At 39.9% G+C, this 19,061-nt stretch overlaps 1 protein-coding gene across 1 annotated transcript; it reads right to left on the reverse strand.

Annotated features, from left to right (window-relative positions):
• Nucleotides 1–874: 874 nt before the first annotated feature.
• tbca (tubulin cofactor a) lies at nt 875–18,682 on the reverse strand. Its single transcript, XM_026173154.2, has 4 exons — nt 18,393–18,682; nt 7,201–7,306; nt 3,621–3,707; nt 875–1,164 (listed from the first exon to the last, which is right to left on the reverse strand). Exons 1-4 carry the CDS (start codon nt 18,443–18,445, stop codon nt 1,084–1,086), a joined length of 327 nt encoding a protein of 108 aa, XP_026028939.1. The 5' UTR covers nt 18,446–18,682; the 3' UTR covers nt 875–1,083.
• Between the last annotated feature and the right edge of the window lie 379 nt (nt 18,683–19,061).

A 19,061-nucleotide genomic window follows, 5' to 3' on the forward strand; every position in this document is an offset into this window, starting at 1 on the left:
CCATGCCACTATCAGCTTTATTACGTCTGATTAGTGCTTTTATTTTTATAAGCAGTCTACGCGAGTATTTCCGTCCACTTGAACACAGGATTTCGGGTCAGTGTTTTCTCCACGTTACTTTCTCATCCGGCCACGACACGTTCCGAGCTGTCAGCAGCAGCCTGCGTGGGTCCTCCGGTCACACAAACCCGCAGGTGCAGCGCCCCGCCGCCGCATCTCATGCCTCAATTAGCGCCGCTGCCCTCTGCACGGACTCGATTAGGCCCGTGATTTATCCGAAAGAAATATAATTATACCTCCAAATAAAATAATCAGCATTGAAGAGCGATTTCCTTAACGAGATGGAGCGGGGTAGATGTCACGGAGTAGCAGCGCCTCATTAGGGCGGTAATGAGACTTTGGGGTGATCCCGATAATTATCGAAATCTGTAAAATAAGGATCAAGTCAAATGTAACCTTAATTTGTCTGGCAATTGAGTTCATTTTTTAGTATGACTATTTAGGAAGGACTCCCTCAGCCTTAATGTAAGGTGTCATTATTTTAGGCCATCTGGGTAATAGATGTAACTGCAGAGGCGACATTACAGGCCTGTTTTGTCATTCATGGCTCACACTAACATTTGTCATATGACTGACAGGGTTACCAAAAGAGCTCTTGCCTTTATTGTAGATATCAAGACACAGTCCATTTCACTGCTGCTAACAGGAATAACAGCACTGTTAATGCCATTAATCTCATTAATCTATGAGATCAACATTAAACTTTCATGTGTTTCTCCCAGTTTCAATGTGTAAACAGTGCATAAAAGGGTCAAACAACACTTAAAGAAAACACTACACTAATCTACTATAATAAACTGAAGGTTTTATAATATTATTGTGGAATTATTTTATTTTTTTCACACAGGAGAAGCGTGATCAAAATGTGGTGGCACGTTAGCAGTAAAGAAAAGAAATAATTACATCAAGAAAAGAGACTTTGAATGGATTCAGTTGGCCTCCACGGTTCCAAACAAGGCCTGACGAAAGGAATGGACATTTAAGCAAGTGAATCTCACAGTGAGAACAGAAATGCATCAGAAATCATCCTTCAAGCTTCACTGAGTCCAATATGCTTCTAGCCTCTTTGTACTCCTCTGATTCAGCCAATTCCTCTTCTGTTTCCTGAAAACACACAAACACACATATAGGTTTTGTTTTAGTGCCATCTACTATACTTCCAAAGAAGGAGTTACAACTGTCTTCACTAGACAAACAGGTTTGTTGTCTTCATATAAAAGCATTCTTGAGGAAATATTTCAAACTGTATCATAATGGTAGGAACCAAATTCATCCAGGAAGGGTTGATATGAGGTAACACCTGACACTGAAGTGTGTTTGCATTCCTCTGGTAGTCACCACAGTGACAGCACTTCCTAATGACCTGTGATGAGCATGTGCATATGCGTATGCCTGTCTGAAGGGAAGAAAGAAGGGAGGATGAGTAACAGGGAAGGGGACAGGTTGCTAATTTCAGGTTAGCTCCCCCTGCCCAGCATTCAGCTCCCATGTGAGTGACTCACACCTCCAGCTGTCTGACTGTTGCTCTGCATTAATTTCAATGACCCTGAGACATCCATGCTGATGTTTGCCTCTCACCATATCAGCTTAAGTCCTGGAGGGTTTGGCATGCTGTGTGGCTGTATATATACTGTATATATATCTGTATATAAGTGCAAAGTGTGGTGCTTGAGCTTATTCTAATGATCAGTTCATTAAGTCTACACACATTTAAAAGAAAAAACATCTGACTCAACACTGGAATATCCAGGATACCACAATATACTTTAAATTATGTGGCCACAAGTGTCCTGGCATGAAACTGTAGCCAATTGTAGACCTTTCCCACTAGTATGTACTTGAGTCAGCTTGGCATGGCTCGACTTGGATTTTAAGGTCTACCATTAGGTGGGAGTACCTGACACCAGTTACTTTTTTTTGTACCCACTTAGCCAGGGCTCCAAGTGATCTGAGACGATCCGAAAACGTGACATCAACAGACAGCATTCCCCCAATTGGCTAGTCAGTGGCGTCACTTATTGAGTCATGAGAGTCTTCATGAAAATCAAAACCACCATTTTTGAAACCCAGCAACAAGGGAAAAGGCTGCACAAAAAACAACATCCTGGTCCCCAAGTGTGACAAAAAGCCATACACTGAGCAGCAGGTGTACAATCGCCTCGATGTCCACTTTTGTTATGGTGTTTGTGTCGCATACAAATGACATCACAGGACTTTTGGCAGCATTGCTATAAGGACCCTACACACATTAGGTGGTAATGATTGTAATGGAAAACGACCGAAACAGCGTAAAGTCAAGGCAAGCTGAGTAGGTACTAGTGGAAAAGGGCTTTTAGTGTCTGCTAGGCCTCACCCACACAGTGCTAGAGACCAATTGGCAACCCCTGGTCACAAGTGTGCATTCAAATTTGCATTCTCCGATTCACTGGTTGCTGGATGCCGGTAGGTGAAATCAGTTGCCACAAGGTACTGCACTAAAAAACTCCTTATGATTGCTTCTGTCACTAGCAGTCTGTTGCTGTCCTGCGTAATTTGAATGGAATATGCATATGTGTCTGCAAATACTTGCTAACTAACTACTAAACTGTAGTAAAAACTTGAAAAAAGAATAATGCATACTAAAAAAATGACCATTCACCTTCAAAATAAAGTCTCTGGCCCTGTGTGACTGGGGCTTAGCAACCAATTTCAGAGCGACTGCGAGCAACCTTCAGTAAACACTCACAACCAGTAAAGGAAACCTTTTTTTTCCCTAGCAAACTGTGGGTAACTGGTCTCTAGGCATTCCTGCCTGTTGTGACATGGCAGTAAATTTAACAGGAACATTATTACTACTACTACTACTACATCCTTGCTTATTTATGGTACAGCATTAAGGGAACTATGTAGCTTGTTATCACACCAGTAACCATAACCTGATGTTGTCTTTTCCATTATCGTTTTTTTTTCTGTTACATGCTGGTCTCATTGGGAAAGACAACTTTTTAAAGATCTGGCATTAAACTGAAATCCAAACACATTAAAATGGGGATCTTAGGCCTTTTCATTCTTTATTATTAATTATTTTGATTATTAATATTTTAATTATTAACTATTTTAGTGAAATGAAGCCTGACAGGAAGGATGAAGCATGATCCAGGTGTTGATCATGTCTACCAGATGTGAAAAAGGATAGGTATTCGCTAGTACTAATACCATACTATGTTTAGAAAGCAAGAGTATGAGAGTTGTGTGTCTTTCATACAATTATAATTACAAATCTGCATTTTTAATGAAGCTTTACTAAGAAACACATAATTAGTTATTAAATATTGTGATACCTACAAAAGAGAAAAAAAGATTAAAAATAAAACTTGAATGCTGGGGTTAACCATTTTTCTTGATGCTGGAATTTTAAAGTATAATAAGCTGAACATTTTTTCTTCTACCCACAAACGCATGGCATGAAATTCTTTTTCAGGGAGGCCATGAGATATTAGAAGTCCAACTGAATTAATTATCACAATAGCTTGTGTCCTGTTGTTTTATGAAAATTTAGTTCACCTCATGGTGGTACTTACTAGCAGCTGTAGCAGATCTGCGTGTGCTATGGCCAGCCGGCGGTGACAATCTGGGATCATCATTCTGGACTCCTGCAACACCTCCATCTGAAAGCACACAGAGACCGCATCAGTGCCATCACCACCTTTATTAATCCGAAAACCCCTGCCACTGCTCCTATTACCAGCTTTCATTACAGGTCTTCACAAAAGTCAACACATTACTGAACATGTATTTTCCAAGCTTTGACCATTAATTTGAACAGCTAGACAAAGTGTATTCACTGGCTGGATTGTGCTGTAGCTTTACTCCTGGCAGTGACATGCAGGGTGTCCCTCATGCACTCTGCTGTGGTTAACATCTCTCAACAAGCCGGCAGTATGAAAAATGTTATTGAGTTATTGATCGGGCCGGGAGTTGGGCAGCAGGGGACCACCTCGATCTGGCTCCACACCTGGATGAATGAGCCGAGAGCATTGTGATCAGGCGTAAAGAGGTATTACTACGCCTGCAGTGTAACTGTGTTGCAGCCTGGGGTACTTTCACAGCCGCGGCTAATGTGGAATTCCCCCAGCTGGCACCCTAAAGAGCGGAGAAGAGCTGGCTAACACTGTCAGACACAGTCACTCATGACAGATGCTTCCTCAGCTAGGCCTGTGTCGAGCTGGAAAAAGTCAAAACATGGACTCAGTTGCACATGTGTACATTACACGGCTATGCACACTAACAGTCTGCCTGCCTGATGGCGTACAAGTTCATCCAAGTGCCTAAACTGACATACCGAAAAATAGTGGACAAATTGTCAAGTTGGCTGCCATCTAGATGTGACAAGGTAAGCTAGAGTAGGCAAAAGAGTACTGAAACAGAGAAAAGTCACGGTGCCCTCCCGGTTCGGTGGAATGATCCCATCAGCACAGGATAAAGATGACACTTACAGCGTATTGATTCCATTAAAATAAAAACCTGTAATCCATCCTGCCTCAGACCTCTCATCTCCAACCATAATCCATCTGGCCTCCCAATCTCCCCATTTAACACCAACCAAGCCTGCTGCTCAGCCTGAGCTGCCACTCTATGAATGAACAAACAAAACAACACACACACTGAATTTTAATGGAAGCTGTAAACATAATCAGATGTGATATCTGTGGTTCAGTTCCTCCCCGTTTGAATCAAGTTTGGATCCGCATCAGCGAACACTGGCCCAAATAAAGGGCAGTTATATGAAAAACCACGTCCTTCCAACAATCTTGTGTAAGCTGACCATAAAATACTGTAATAGGCAAAACTCATATTTGTCTATATATGAGTAGCAGGCTCTCTTGACAAGATCTTGAAATATTTGTATTATTTACCTTTTTTTCACACTATTTCTTTATCGTTGTGATACTGGAATGAAGCAAAGACATCAAGAGAAGCTGTGAATTTAGTTTCCCCCAGGTATTAAACACACATTAAAGGCAAATTCAGAAATTCATTTAACATTTAAAGCTGATAAACCCCCTCGCTAGCCTACAAAATAAGGGCTATAAAGATCCCATAACGCAACGCTCTGATTTTAAATTATTTTGCCATTTCCTTTTATTTTCTGTACACGGCGGGTAATGATTTGGTTATATATTTTGAGGCATAATTGAAATGTCTCTGTGCTTGCAACACCACATGGAATCATAAAGTTCCATTTGCTTATTTATTTAAAAAAAACAGCAAACCTGATCACCCTGATCACTTCCACATCCGCAACACACACCAGATTTCCTCGACTAGATCAAAACAGTGATGTAGTGTCATTAACTTTAACTTCAATATTATTTTGTGAAGAAACAAATGGTAAAAAGCCAAATTTGGCAAGTAGCGCTGGTGGTGGACAACAACTGGGTTCACAGCACAGTGCTATGTGACAAAGTTGAGCTTATGTGCCAAATTTAAAAGAAAATTCTTCTTCTGGCTTTGACATTATAAGCTCTGGACACCATATCTAGAGACTGTTTTCATCAGCAGAGGATTGGTCCAGTCTAACAAAGAAGCAGACCATGGACCTTGCTGTGGTGAAAGGGTAAATGTGCACATGGAAGAGAACCAGACTTCCAGCTTCCATATCAAAAATGCTAAAAGTGATGCAGTGCTTCACAAGGACAAAACCTTTAAAACTAAACTGGTTTCTATGTTCCTTGACTATGTAGCTTGCAAAGATGACACATTAATATATTTATGTATATATCATTCTGATGTTTGGTGTTTATAAACCATCAAGTGTTTGCCATCTGATTATATACAGTGGTATAATGAAAATGTTTAGAATTATAAGATACAATATCCATTAGGGCTGTGCGATATGACCAAAATCTCATATCCCGATATAAGAATTCTATCGTCCGATAACGATATAAATCACAAAAGTGTAACATTTTCTGTAAATTCTGTGAATCTCGGGCAGCTCGACTTGCGGGAAGTGTTTCCAGCTACGTGTCATGTACCTGGAGTCGAGTGTTTTAACAGATGCATGAAGGTATACATTTTTAGACATGAGTTGTAAGGGCCGCCGTTTTCTTTGTGAGTATTTATTACACGGCGCGCTGCGGGGAAAAGCCTGTTCCAACGTTTGAGTCTAAGGTTTATTTTTTAGCACCTGGCGGCTCTTTTTTAATTCTCATCCGTAAACACTCTGCATCTTTCACGTGATTCAGTTTATTTTTGAAAATTCTCAACAGGATCTTGAGCTTTATTGTGAAAGGTTTATGTGGAACATAAACAAGCGGACACACCATGGTGTTACCGTTGTTGTTGCTAACGACAACGCATAAAAACAGGCGCTTGTCCGTCCGTAGTGTGGTTATATTAAATATAAGAGAAAGAGAGAACTTTAACAAATTAATATAGCCACTACAGTGACCATCAAAACGATGAAAAAATATTGCCATGAACAGTTTATTTTGCGACACCACGAAACAAACGATAGCGTAAAATGAAACGATAGACGTTTTTATATTGTCATTCGATATATATCGTTATATCGAACAGCCCTAATATCCATACATGTCTGTGTCATACATAAGTAAAGCAAAAAAAGCTCAAAAACTGCCCACACGACTGTCCATTTTGCTAGCTAACGTTAATATTATTATATTATTTGAATTGAATATTTTAAAAGACATAAGAAACATGTTGGAGTGAGAAAATTCCACAACCTGTGTACAGACAAATGATGGAGGGATGAAGGCGCAGTGAGAATGGAGAGCAGGATATGGGCCAGTGATCTGTTAGGGACACTAAATTACCAGCATGTGTCAGTAATTATCAAACTCTTTTAAAGTAACATGATATAATTACATCTGAATCAAGCAAATTACAAAATCACTAATGATTCTCCTCTCAAAACCTAATTCTTCATTATCACTGTGGACTGACCTCATTATATGAACGAAGGGCTACTCGAATTATCAAGACACAATTCACTCCCTAACTATGCGAGAGCAACAACCCTCCCTCACTTTACTGGCTGAGATCAACAGAAGGAACAGGTGGTGATAAATGGATAATTCAAAGGCTTTCAAATTAAGACACATAATTGCTGTACAGCATCAAAGAAGCAAAATGTACCTGTTTCTTGATGACATAATCATCTGCCGCCTCTGTTTTCAGGCGCTCGATCTTCTCTTCCTGCTGCTTCGCTTCAGTTATGTACGCAATCTCCTCCTTGGCCAGCCTGCACAGAAACAAGAAGACGGAAAAGACACGGTTAAAGGCAGCCATACAGTGTTGTTCCATCAAACATAAAACGTAAACGCACAGCCTCTCAGACGGATAATATAGGCTGAACCAAGAAAAGGAGACTGTGATGGTCACTTTTTACAGACAGGGCCATCTATCCTCATTCTCCCCAGCACTCTTGTGACTGAGGAGGACACAGTGAGATCATCTCCCACAGGATGGCAAGAAACACACCTCAATAACACGCAGCAAACACATCACTTCTCCTCACTGCTCTGAAGTGGAGATCAGCCTTAAATAATGCTTTGAAATTCAACTTATCATTTACACAGCGCTCTAACAGTGGCTAAAATAGGATGCATTTACATGAAAGACATTTTATTTCTGGAAAGGAGCAACACTTCACACTAAATTTAAACCGGATAACAGTTTTTTTCTTTAATAACTGGCAGTAGCAGATCTAAGCCTGAAAATAATGTGGATGAGAACTATGGTGTTTATATGAGTATATGAGGTTTTATTATTTTTATTCACTTGTTAAAACGGAGTTTATTAAACTCTTTAAAATTGAGATTAAACAGCACAACACTGTCATTCATCTGCAGTCAGATTTGTTTTGTTTTTGGTTTCTTTACAACCATCGGAGAAACATCGGGCTTTTTAGCCTGTACACCAGTGTTAGTGAGCTGCCAGCAATATATTTTAATGTAATATATTTGATTGTTTTTTGTTAACTTTTATAGAAAAAAAACTTTAGGGGGCAGTGATGTCCACGGTCTGGCCTGCTCTAAAACGGAAGAATATATCAATTGTATAACATGCATTTCATTTTGTATCCTCTTATTGTTTTTGCAGCACTTAAACCTTGAACTTATGCATCTTGCAGTCAACAGTATTCACTAATTATATTATTTAACTTCATATATTACAATATATGAATGCGTCACTAGTGAGTGAGATCTGATTCTTATTTAACGATAGTACACAGAATGCAACATCATAAACTTACATACAGGATAACACTGATACAAATGTTAAACTAAACTGAATTTAGATTTAAAATAATAATAATAATAATACTAAATGATTCAATTAAATTTTCTGCCATAATGGCCAAAGAAGGGATTCAAAAGCCCAAGTTCACATTTGTCTTGTGCACTGAAAATAAAGAAATTAATATATATACACACTTCTCAGTCACAGAGCAAAAATCGCAAATCATCATTTTTGAGAAGGCTGACCAACAAACACAGAATTTTCTTTGTAATCATCAAATATTTTGTTCATCTCTAATCTATATACGCACATAAATGTAGCTCTGTCTGGAAACTTCCAGCATTCTGCATGGAATAAATGGAAAAGCTGTGGGGGTTCAATGCCGGGAGGGTTTATTTTCAATGTGAAGAAAAAGCAATACAGCTTACATGAGAGCAACAAGTCAGTCAACTTCCTTTGCATATCTAATAGCAATAAATGATTTCGCCTAATCTACCTAGTGATGATATATGAACGCATGAAACTGCATTACTTCATTACATTTGGCTGGTTCTTTTTAAAATGATTTAACTCTCTCCTTTACATACATAGGGAAAATGGGTAATAGAAACGGAAAGCTAACTGAAGAATTTTAAAAATTCTAAAATTGAGTAATCCCAGTGGATTTCCAATCTTCTAACAAAGGCTTTGGAAAATCGAGCCTGTGGCAGACGAATTTGGACAATTACAGATCTTTTTGTGTTTTGATTTTTACTGCAGAGAGGAAAGCCTCTGAAAACACATTTAGATTTCATTCTTTATTTAAAAATATTAATAGTAGGTCTCTGCCCTGAATTCATCTAAAGATCATATTACATCATACATATTACTTTTATCAATACACTTTTGAAATGTGCAAAGTAGGACATTATATCATGTCACTCATGTCTTTTGTGTTAGCATGTCACAGAAAAACACACAGAAATCAGCGTAACCTGCATACTGCCATCCAGCTCACATCCTATCAACATGATTATCTGGCTCCTTTATCCACCTTTATTGTCTTCGACACACACACACACACACACACACACACACTCCCAGAAGCTACTAGTTCTTTTTTAGACATTAATTGATCATCAATTCAATCCCTAATTTAGACCAAGTCAGGTGGTAAATGGGCCTCTTTTTCTTGATTATTAGTGAAAATAGGCTTGAGTACATTGATAAATTCTGATTATTTATCAATTACGGCCCAAATGGAACTAAATCTCTTAAATAGATTCCGACCCTGATTGGCATAATGGAGTTTGAAAATATAGCTATTGATAATGATTTCCAACTAACAGTCTTTTTCCGGCTGCGCCTGCTGGAGGGACTGACAACACAAATTTCATTTTTCATAAAATCAGCTGTGTGTGTGTAAGTGAGTAATCCTTCATTAGTCAGTCACATTACTGGAGACCCTTCCCTACGTGTTGCACTGCTCTTTGCCTAGCCAAGGAAGCCAATAGCACTCTGTCATATTTTACATCAATTACCACTCATTCTAATACGGTTCCATCAGGAAGCTTTTAAACAGGCACCGTATGCAATAGCAGATCCTGTCTTTCACTCTCATGCTTAATGTAGAATGAGTTATGTCACCTGTTAAGAGTCAAAGAAGGTGGCAAAGAGAGGAGAAACGATGGAGGTAGGAAGGCTGAAATAATTTGAATAAAACTGAAGGACAGTCTAATAACAAAATGTCCATTCCTCCCCTTTCCAGTCCTGATGTTAATTTCTTATTTCTCCCAGACTTGGAGCGCTGTGCGAATAAGGGGTGGGGTCGTGGCTGGTTTTAAATAGACCTGCCACCTCAGGCTTAATGGAAAAGGCAGCTCTCTGGAAAATAGAAAAAAAAAAAAAGGAATTAGAAGCCAGCCGACACACACATTCGGTCGCCTGCTCTAGCACTGTATTTTTGAGCTGCGATGTAGTCTGCGCTGGGACCGGAATGACAAAGGCAAATTACTGTTGTCATTTTATTAAGGGCATCCGCCTCGCTAGGGCAGAAAGGCACTGACTGGAATGTGCAGAAGCCACTGGAAATAGGCCTGGCTAAAAGAGCAGGCAGGTTTCCTCTAAAGTCGTACATATAAATGTATGTGTGTGTGTGTGTGTGTGTGTGTGTGTGTGTGTGTGTGTGTGTGTGTATACTTGAGAGTGTGAGTGTGAGAGAGAGAGAGAGAGAGAGAGAGAGAGAGAGAGGGTAGAGGAAGTGAAAAAGCTGGGAACAGAGGCAAAAAGGAGACTATAAGAGAAGGACACAACACAGAGCAATGACACTCTACACTTAAACAGTTTGATAAAAGGTTCATGTCAACGTACAGCTGTTGGCCTTGAGGGAGTAAGATTTTAAATCTTATCTTTTGTTCAAATAATATACTCAACTTAAAAACCTCAGAAGAGAAAGCAGGGATGATACTGGCTAATAAAATACTGCACCCTTGCATTGTTGTTTTTCCTATACTGACCACTCCTGGACACTCTGTGACATTATCCTCTCTGGGATGTCCAGCCTCCATCATTACCACCGGGGAGCCTGTTGGTAATCTGACCCTCATCAAAGTGCAATCGATAGCGTATTACACAAACAGCACTGACAGGAGGGAATTAGAGGTCTGCCTGATTGACGATAGGTACACTCAAACCATCCCACAGACAACTGAGCCCATTATCTCAAGAATCCTCATAATGTCTACAACATTTTCTATTCCAGCATGGTAAATTTGGCCGTTGTACAAATGTGGAGCCAAGCTCGAAGTAGATGCCAACTCTTTTAGTAGGACAGCTTAGACTAGTTAATGAGTTTGCAGGTCCTACATCAAAAGGCCCATATCAATCTATCTAGAAGTGAAGCGAACACTAAACCATTATAGATGAGCAGTGTTTGCCTACAGACAGGATTTACAGTTTGGAAAAGAGAAAGAATAAAGATGGAATATGTTCATTAGAAAATTTGGAAAACTAGGCAAACAATGAAGAAACAAATGGGACGAAACAGCTACTGTACACCCAGTTGTACCGTTAAAGTTAAAAAGCAATACAAGATGTCTGAACTTGCCAGGAGTTTGTGCAACTAGCCAACTTGATGTTAAACATTGATGCCGTTGTTAACTGCCGCCAGAAATACAAGTCGGTTAAACCTATTATAGTTATTTTAATAATGTAAAACTGCAATTACTGGTTCATGAAGCTCCTAAAATACACAAAATGTTTGTTTTGCCATTATTTAACTTTGTCCATTTAAGATATTCTGTGCTTTTAAATTATTTTTTTCAGTTTTTATACTACCGTAATTGTCGGGCTATAAGCTGCTACTTTTTGCACAAGCTTTGAACCCTGCGGCTTTTAGTCAGGTGCAGCTTTTCCATGGATTGTCCATGATTTTTGTGATATCGTAAGACGATTTGTTTTGTTTGTTCCGCTGTTGTACGGCACTACGTTGCCTGGCGGAAGGGCATGTGATCAGACACACAGTATCGGGGTTCAAGAGTGGTATGTTGGTCACATGTCCATCTGCCAGGCAACATAGTGCCGTACAAGTAGCGCAAAAAACAAACTTCAAAGTAGCGCTACGCGTACAGCGGGAGGTGTGGATGACTAGCGGCGATAAACTTGCGAAAAGCAAGTTATGCTCAACTCCACCAGTGGAATCTGACAGCGTGGAAAAGTGTGAAAACATCCATGATCACCAACGGATTTCGAAGGGCTGGACTGCTGCATGATGGAGAGGAGGACACCACCACGGCCCTTCTGAGGGTGTTCGACTCTGACACTGACAACGAGGATTTCTTTGGTTTTGAAAGTGACAACGAAGGAAAGGAGCTGAGAGTAGATGACGAAGCCATCCTGAGCCTGTTCGTATCCGACACTGGAGAAGAGGACTTTGGTGGTTTTAGTGCGCAGGAAGATGGTGGTGAATGACTGACTTTTCTTCTTGTTAAAGCCGTGTCACTGCACCTGAGCCTAAAAGGTAGTCCGAATCTATTTTTCTGGTGTGCTGTAGGTTATTGTTATGTAGGGCTGCTCGATTATGGCAAAAATGATAATCACGATTATTTTCACTGAAATTGAGATCACGATTATTTGACGATATTTATTTAACCCTTTAAGACCTACTATAGAACCAAGTCCACCAGAGCTTATATTATTTTTTTACATGTTGTAGTGCCATTTGTGGGAGCATTTCAAGTTGCTATACATCAATACAACTGTTATAGCCCATATTTTAATAATATGTATGCATTAAGTCCATAGTAATTACATAAATTGCAAAAAAGTGCAATAAACTACAAAAAAAATTGAAAATTGCTTTTGTTTTGTTTACATATATTTCTACTTGGAGAAATTTAAGAGGTTTATCCCTCAAAACTTTAAATACAATAAAGTTGCAAAAAATAGTTTCCCACCACAGGAAATTTATTTTGAGTGTCTTCATAGTTTTATTTTGGAGATACAGCAATTTTTATATACTGCAGGAAAAACAAAAAACAATCCTATGATGCAAATTTGCAAAGAAAACAGCATGTGCATCATTTCACTGTGGGAAGTGTTACGAACAGCTGATAGGAACGGCAAAGCGTGTTTCTGGAATATTATGTTTTTGTTCCTGCAAGCGCTTTTTATGCAATTTTTGCAAAGCTATATGTGGAACGAAACCGTGACCGAGGACAAGCTGATGGCATAAGATGTAAGTACAACTCCTCCGGTTTCATATGCAAAACAAATTATTGCGCTACGGTTCAGGTTCTACAGGGATTTAAAAATAGTTACGCAAAACAGAGCGTGCTGCTCTGACCGGCTTTAAAGGGTTAACAATGACTTTAAAAAAATAATATAAAATAGTGTGCAACACCACTGAAGTTTTTTTTTTTTTAAACTCTCTTTTCAACCAACGGCAGTCACTCTCCAAATAACTTCTGCTTAGCTTTCCAAGCTTCCCTCGGGTCCTCTTAATCAGCGGTCTCCAACCTTTTTTGCGCCACGGACTGGTTTATGCCCGACAATATTTTCACGGACCGGCCTTTAAGGTGTCGCGGATAAATGAGGGAGGGGCTAATAATCGGCTCAGTCATTTTTAATGATCGTTGAAAGCCCAGATCGTAATCGTGATTAAAATTCGATTAATTGAGCAGCCCTATTGTTATGTACTACATTTGTTACTCATTTATGAAGCACAGTACATGTTTCGTACTTGTAATTACTGCTACTTGTACATATACTTAAAAAGTTATGCAAATATGTACCCATAACTTGTTTTTCAAAATATTAATAAAAAGGGGTGTGTCTCCAAACAGCCATCTCTTTCCTGACAATTCGCTTTGTGCATATTCTCGTACATATGGTAAGTCAACATTGAAACACCTGCGGCTTTTAGTCAGGTGCGGCTAATGTATGTACAAAACAGGATTTTCCCCTGATTTTAGCTTGTGCGGCTAATATTCAGGTGCGATTTGTAGTCCGGGAAATACGGTAGTTAACTAGCCTAATTTTTTTCTGTCATTTAAACAACTCAAATCACAAACCAGAAACATCCCTAAGTTCTTTTTTTATGAATACTATTTCAAATTTTCCTGAAAATGCTTGATCTCCAATTTTATTGCATTTGAAAGGTGAGTCTATTATCTAGCCTGTCCTCACTGATTGTCATACATTAGAAGACATTAGATATTCATCAGCCGTTTGCAACATAATTTAACAGCATAACAAACATCTCTCTACACCAAGCCCAAACAGAAACTCTACATTAAAGCCACAAGGGCTAAGTTTATTGCAGGGCGTGTAATACAGGATATCTGTTTAAGGAAGGTGTAACTGTGAACTGGAATATGTCCTGGTTGCACTGCACACAGAACAGTTTAGTGGTGCTCACATCTATTTTAAAAACGTTTAATCTAATTGTAAAGAACTTTTCTCTTGTAAGGTTTCTTTTCTTTAGGAGTGAAAGAAGCCTTCTATGTCAACTGCGAACGACCATCTTTGAACAGAGGTGGTGGCTTATGACACCAACTGTCTGCCATCTATAATCCAGTTCTGAGATCCCTTCCCAGATGCCTTAACGCCCACTCACATCCTGGGCCATCTGACCTCAGTAAATTACATGATAGGGTGATTGCGACCTAGGGCTGTGCGATATGACCAAAATCTCATATCCCGATATAAGACATCTATCATCCCGATAACGATATAAATCACAAAAAATTAAAGTTTTCTGTAAATTCTGTGAATCTCGGGCAGCTCGACTTGCATGAAGTGTTTTCAGCTGGGCGTCGTGTACCTGGAGTTATGACTTTTAGCCGATCCATGAAGCGATACATTTTTAGACATAAGTTGTAAAGGCCGCCGTTTTCTTTGTGAATATTTATTACACGGCGTGCTGCGGGGAAAAGCCTGTTCTAACGTTTGAGTCTAAGGTTTATTTTTTAGCACCTAACGCCTCTTTTTTGCTTCTCATCCGTAAACACTGCATACTCTTTCACAGGATTTAGTTTATTTTGAAAAGTCTCAACAGGATCTTGAGCTTTATTGCGAAAGGTTAATATGCAAAACAAACAAGCGGACGGCGGAACCACGCCATTGTTCTACTGTCGTGGTTGCTAATGGAAATGCGTAAAAACAGTCGCTTGTCCATCCGTAGTGTGGTCATATTAAATATAAGAGAAAAAGAGAACTTTAACAAATTAATATAACCACTACAGTGACCATCAAAACGATGAAAAAATATTGCTGTAAACATTATATTTTGCCACACTACGAAACAAACGATAGTGTAAAATGAAACGATAGACGTTTTTATATCGTCACCCGATATTAGAGCTGGGCGATATATCGAGTTTTTTAAAAATATCGATATATTTTCATACGAGATATAAGATGTGACAATATCGTTTATATCGATATAGTCTATGTTACGTTATAATTATACTTGTGGAGCCGCAGGTTTGCCTCTCTTTCGTCCACTTTTGTCTCTACGCAACGTTACTCGGCCTCGCCTCTCCTTCACTGAACACAACTCCGCCTCCCCCATAGCTTCACCTGCAGGCAATGACAAGATGAAAGCGGAAAATCTCCGTTAGCGAGTTACCGTGCGTGGGGCTGGACGGCGTCAACGTGTTAGCGAGCTAACCGCGCTAACGAGCTAACCGCGCTAACGACATGCAGCCCGGAGGAGCTGCACGGCCTAAAATCCTTTCATTTTCTCAAAACTCGACAGTGCGCCTTATGTATGAATTCTGGTTGTGCTTACTGACCGCAAACCGATTTTATGTGGTACACAGCGCTCGGCAATCTGTCAAAAAATGTTTTAATATGACTTTGCTAAGCTACGGAGCTGCACCGCTTGATGGATTGTCGGAGGATTACGGCTACCGAGGAGGAGCCTCGCGGAGTGATACGTACTGTGTGTGTATAAGGACCACAAATGGCACCTGTTCAGAGACGTGGTGCAGCTGTGAAATCTGTCTCTTTGTTATTATGCTCAGCGTCTATTAGTTTACATTTTGACTGCACAATTGTGAGCTTTTTGTTATGCACAAAAACAACATTGTTTTCTTTTATTTATGGACCATGATTATTTAATAAATGCTGATAATTTATTTTTGAGTAATTTCTTCATGTACATCTACGCTGTATGTAAAGAAAATGCCCGTGTGACATCTGGGACACAGTGTGACTAAGAACTCTCTTTTTGTTCTTAACTTATGGCTTTAAAAAAAAAACAAATCGAGATATATATCTTATATCGCCATCCAGCTAAAAAATATCGAGATATGAATTTTGGGTCATATCGCCCAGCCCTACCCGATATATATCGTTATATCGAACAGCCCTATTGTGACCTACACCCGTCTTCACACCTTCGCTCGTGTGATTAGGCAGAGGATCATTAGGGGACCCATTGTCCCTCTTGGGGGGGGAGAGACACTCTCACAGGGCTTAAACCTGGGACTCTCCACAATTTGACCCTAGAACTGAAGAAGCTTCTCGGATAAGAGGTGAAACGTCTTCAAGCAACTTAAAGAAGTCCAGACGCCTTTCTTTCCAAGCTCCTTAGACTACGATGACCTGGATGACTGAGAACATCCACAGACAAACACAGTGCATAAATCACATGACTTCACTGTCAGTACCACTGCCCTCCAGTGTACTGTGTGATCGTGAAGAACTAAGCAAACAACTTACTTACATGTTTTATGAATTTAAAAAAAATAATCATTTAAATGATGCTTGATGCGGATTAGGGGTCAGGGTTAGGTAGGTACAAACTTTATTTACAACATCAAACCAGGTTTTAACTTCTTAAACTCCATCAGGCAACCAGCTACAGTTAGGTTTAGAGTTACATTTAAGGCCTAGTCACACATGGCCTTGGGTCAGTTGGCAACTGCTTGAGAATCACCAGTCGCTAGGGAAAAATGTGTACTCTCCTGGCAGGTTGTGGTTACTGGCAGTCACTGTGAAAAAGACTGCCAAAGCCTCAGTCACACTGGGCTGGAGACCGGTCAGTTATGCCCTGTTAGCCACCACCTGCTGGGAAAAATGTGTATTCCCCGGCAGGCTGGTGAGTGGTTGCATGAGGCTGCCTGCGATCACTGAAACTGGTCGCAAGAAAAGCTACAAGGTCCTGTGGCAACTGCTAAAAGATGACTCTGGTTACTCATAGATTGAATGGAAGATCCTAACTTGCCAACGTCTTCCATGCAAAGTATAGTGCAAACTATGGGCAACCACAGCAAGATGCTTGCAACCAAAGCAATCACAACAAGGTTTTCAATGTAGCACCCTCTTAGCGACCAATTTCACCCACCAACAGCCAGTAATCACCAGGAACACTCACTGAAAGGTTTGCAAATACATATTTTTCCAGAGTGATCAAAGGTTGCCAGCTGGCTACCAACTAGTCCCTATGCCAGTAGGATTTAACTCCTTCCAGTTGTTCTCCATTTGTGTAGCTTATAACTTTCACATAGCAACTTACAGTAGGAATTGTACCGACTCAACCTAAATTACCCAACACTCTGGGTACAAACTGCGTATGAATAAAAATCCACAACCTGAAAAAACGGTTTCTTGAACCAGCCCCCCCACCAAAAAAATGTTTAACAACAGTTTTTATTAAACCAGTTATGATCATCTACCAATTTAAGGAAGCCTGGAGTCCAAAGTACATATGCAGCAGTACTTTAGTGCAGTGAAGGTGCACTGGCCTGTATTATTCATTAACTAGTTGTCATTTTTTTTACTCCTCATTATAATATGTACGTGTCAAGACTGTGTTGTCATCCCTGCCTGCCTGTAACAATTCTGACCCCAAAATGGGATGCAAGTATTTGCAAAATCTCACCCCAAGTCCATCTCACCTTAACATGGTACCAATGCGGAGCTACGTAGCTTACTCAGCAGGTGCTTCCCACACCCGCAGAGTTTAATGATAATAATAATATAACGGTGCTTCTACGTTGGGCTGTTTCATGCAGCAGCTCCAATTAGCAAAGATGAGGGAGTTTCCACTGAAAATTTTTTTATAATGACAATTAAAATTAATGTTATGTTGCGATAACTTAAGTTTACGAACTTGAGTTCGAGTGACCCAGTTGATATCAGCACGTGGAAGTTTTAAAATGCAGCCAGAAAATGGACACTTTATTTGATCAGCAGTGTGTTAGCTACCTAGCTAACATTAGGGATCAGTCGACCACCACTTTGAATTGAGCTGAATTACACACACTACAATTATGATACAGCGCTATGGTTGAACAAACAGTGAACTCTAACCCCCACATTATAACTATTAGCTACTCAGGGTTAAGCGACGGTAAGAAATAGCCGCTTTGAACAGAATACACTTTCTTATCATTCAAGCCGCTAGCTATAGGCCGCGCCCCAACACCGCACTAAAGTTAAAATGTGGTTGGTAACACATTTCGACCTGCGGCGTAGGTTTTCGCCTGGCCGCCCGGCTAACTTAGTTAGCTCAAAAACGCCGACCTCACGTTAGCATCTATAAGTAGCTTGCATAACATACGAAATACTAGTTAAGTTAAACGAAGAGCCAGCCTTACCGTTTAACAATACCAGTTTTAATCTTAATCTGCCGTGTTCTTGGATCTGCCATGGCTGTAGATGCAATGTATTACTGGGAAGTAACGTGTTGTCGCTAGCTTACTGTGTTAACGGTGTGCAGGTGGAAGTGGAAGGAAGGATGATGAGCTGCTGGCAGATAAATCGATCGTTAGAGAAGCTCATTGTCGAGTTTTCTGGTCTGAATGACAGATCTGGTAGGTAATACAGTTTCGTGAGTGTGTTTCTCTGGTTCTTGTGCATGCTTTTGCTATTTTTCTTCAAATTACACCTCGATAAACCGAAATCATAAAATGACGAAAATAAATAAATACTGTGGTGGTTAAGTTAATTAAATCAGGAGCAATTACGGAGACTGGGAGCTCTATGTTATATGTAGTTGGTTTTCCACAAAGTCTGATAATTGTTGTAAAAGACAGCTAGCCCATTTCAGCTACCTGCTCATCAGTGATCCCAAATTTGGGGTAAAGTAAGGTTACCTCATGAAGCTGTAACAAAGGAATTAATGGCCAACTACTGCCCCTCTAGATAAGAGAAATCAGCTGAGATACTCTGGGTAAGGAAATGAAGATATCTGTCAGCATCACTTTGTGGGCATCAATACTATGTAAGCACCAAAATATGAGTATCTAAGCCAGTCAGAGCTACAT

This window comes from Astatotilapia calliptera, chromosome 7 (genome assembly GCF_964374335.1).
Source record: "Astatotilapia calliptera chromosome 7, fAstCal68.1, whole genome shotgun sequence".
Lineage (NCBI taxonomy): Eukaryota > Metazoa > Chordata > Actinopteri > Cichliformes > Cichlidae > Astatotilapia > Astatotilapia calliptera.

Bases quoted from the DNA above. Each gene is read 5' to 3' on its own strand.
- tbca (XM_026173154.2), bottom strand. From the start codon at position 18,445: ATGGCAGATCCAAGAACACGGCAGATTAAGATTAAAACTGGTATTGTT. The intron at 3,708-7,200 runs GTACATTTTGCT...GTGTGCTTTCAG, and splicing joins ATTATGTCATCAAGAAACAG to ATGGAGGTGTTGCAGGAGTC. The intron at 1,165-3,620 runs GTAAGTACCACC...GTGTGTTTTCAG, and splicing joins CAGATCTGCTACAGCTGCTA to GAAACAGAAGAGGAATTGGC.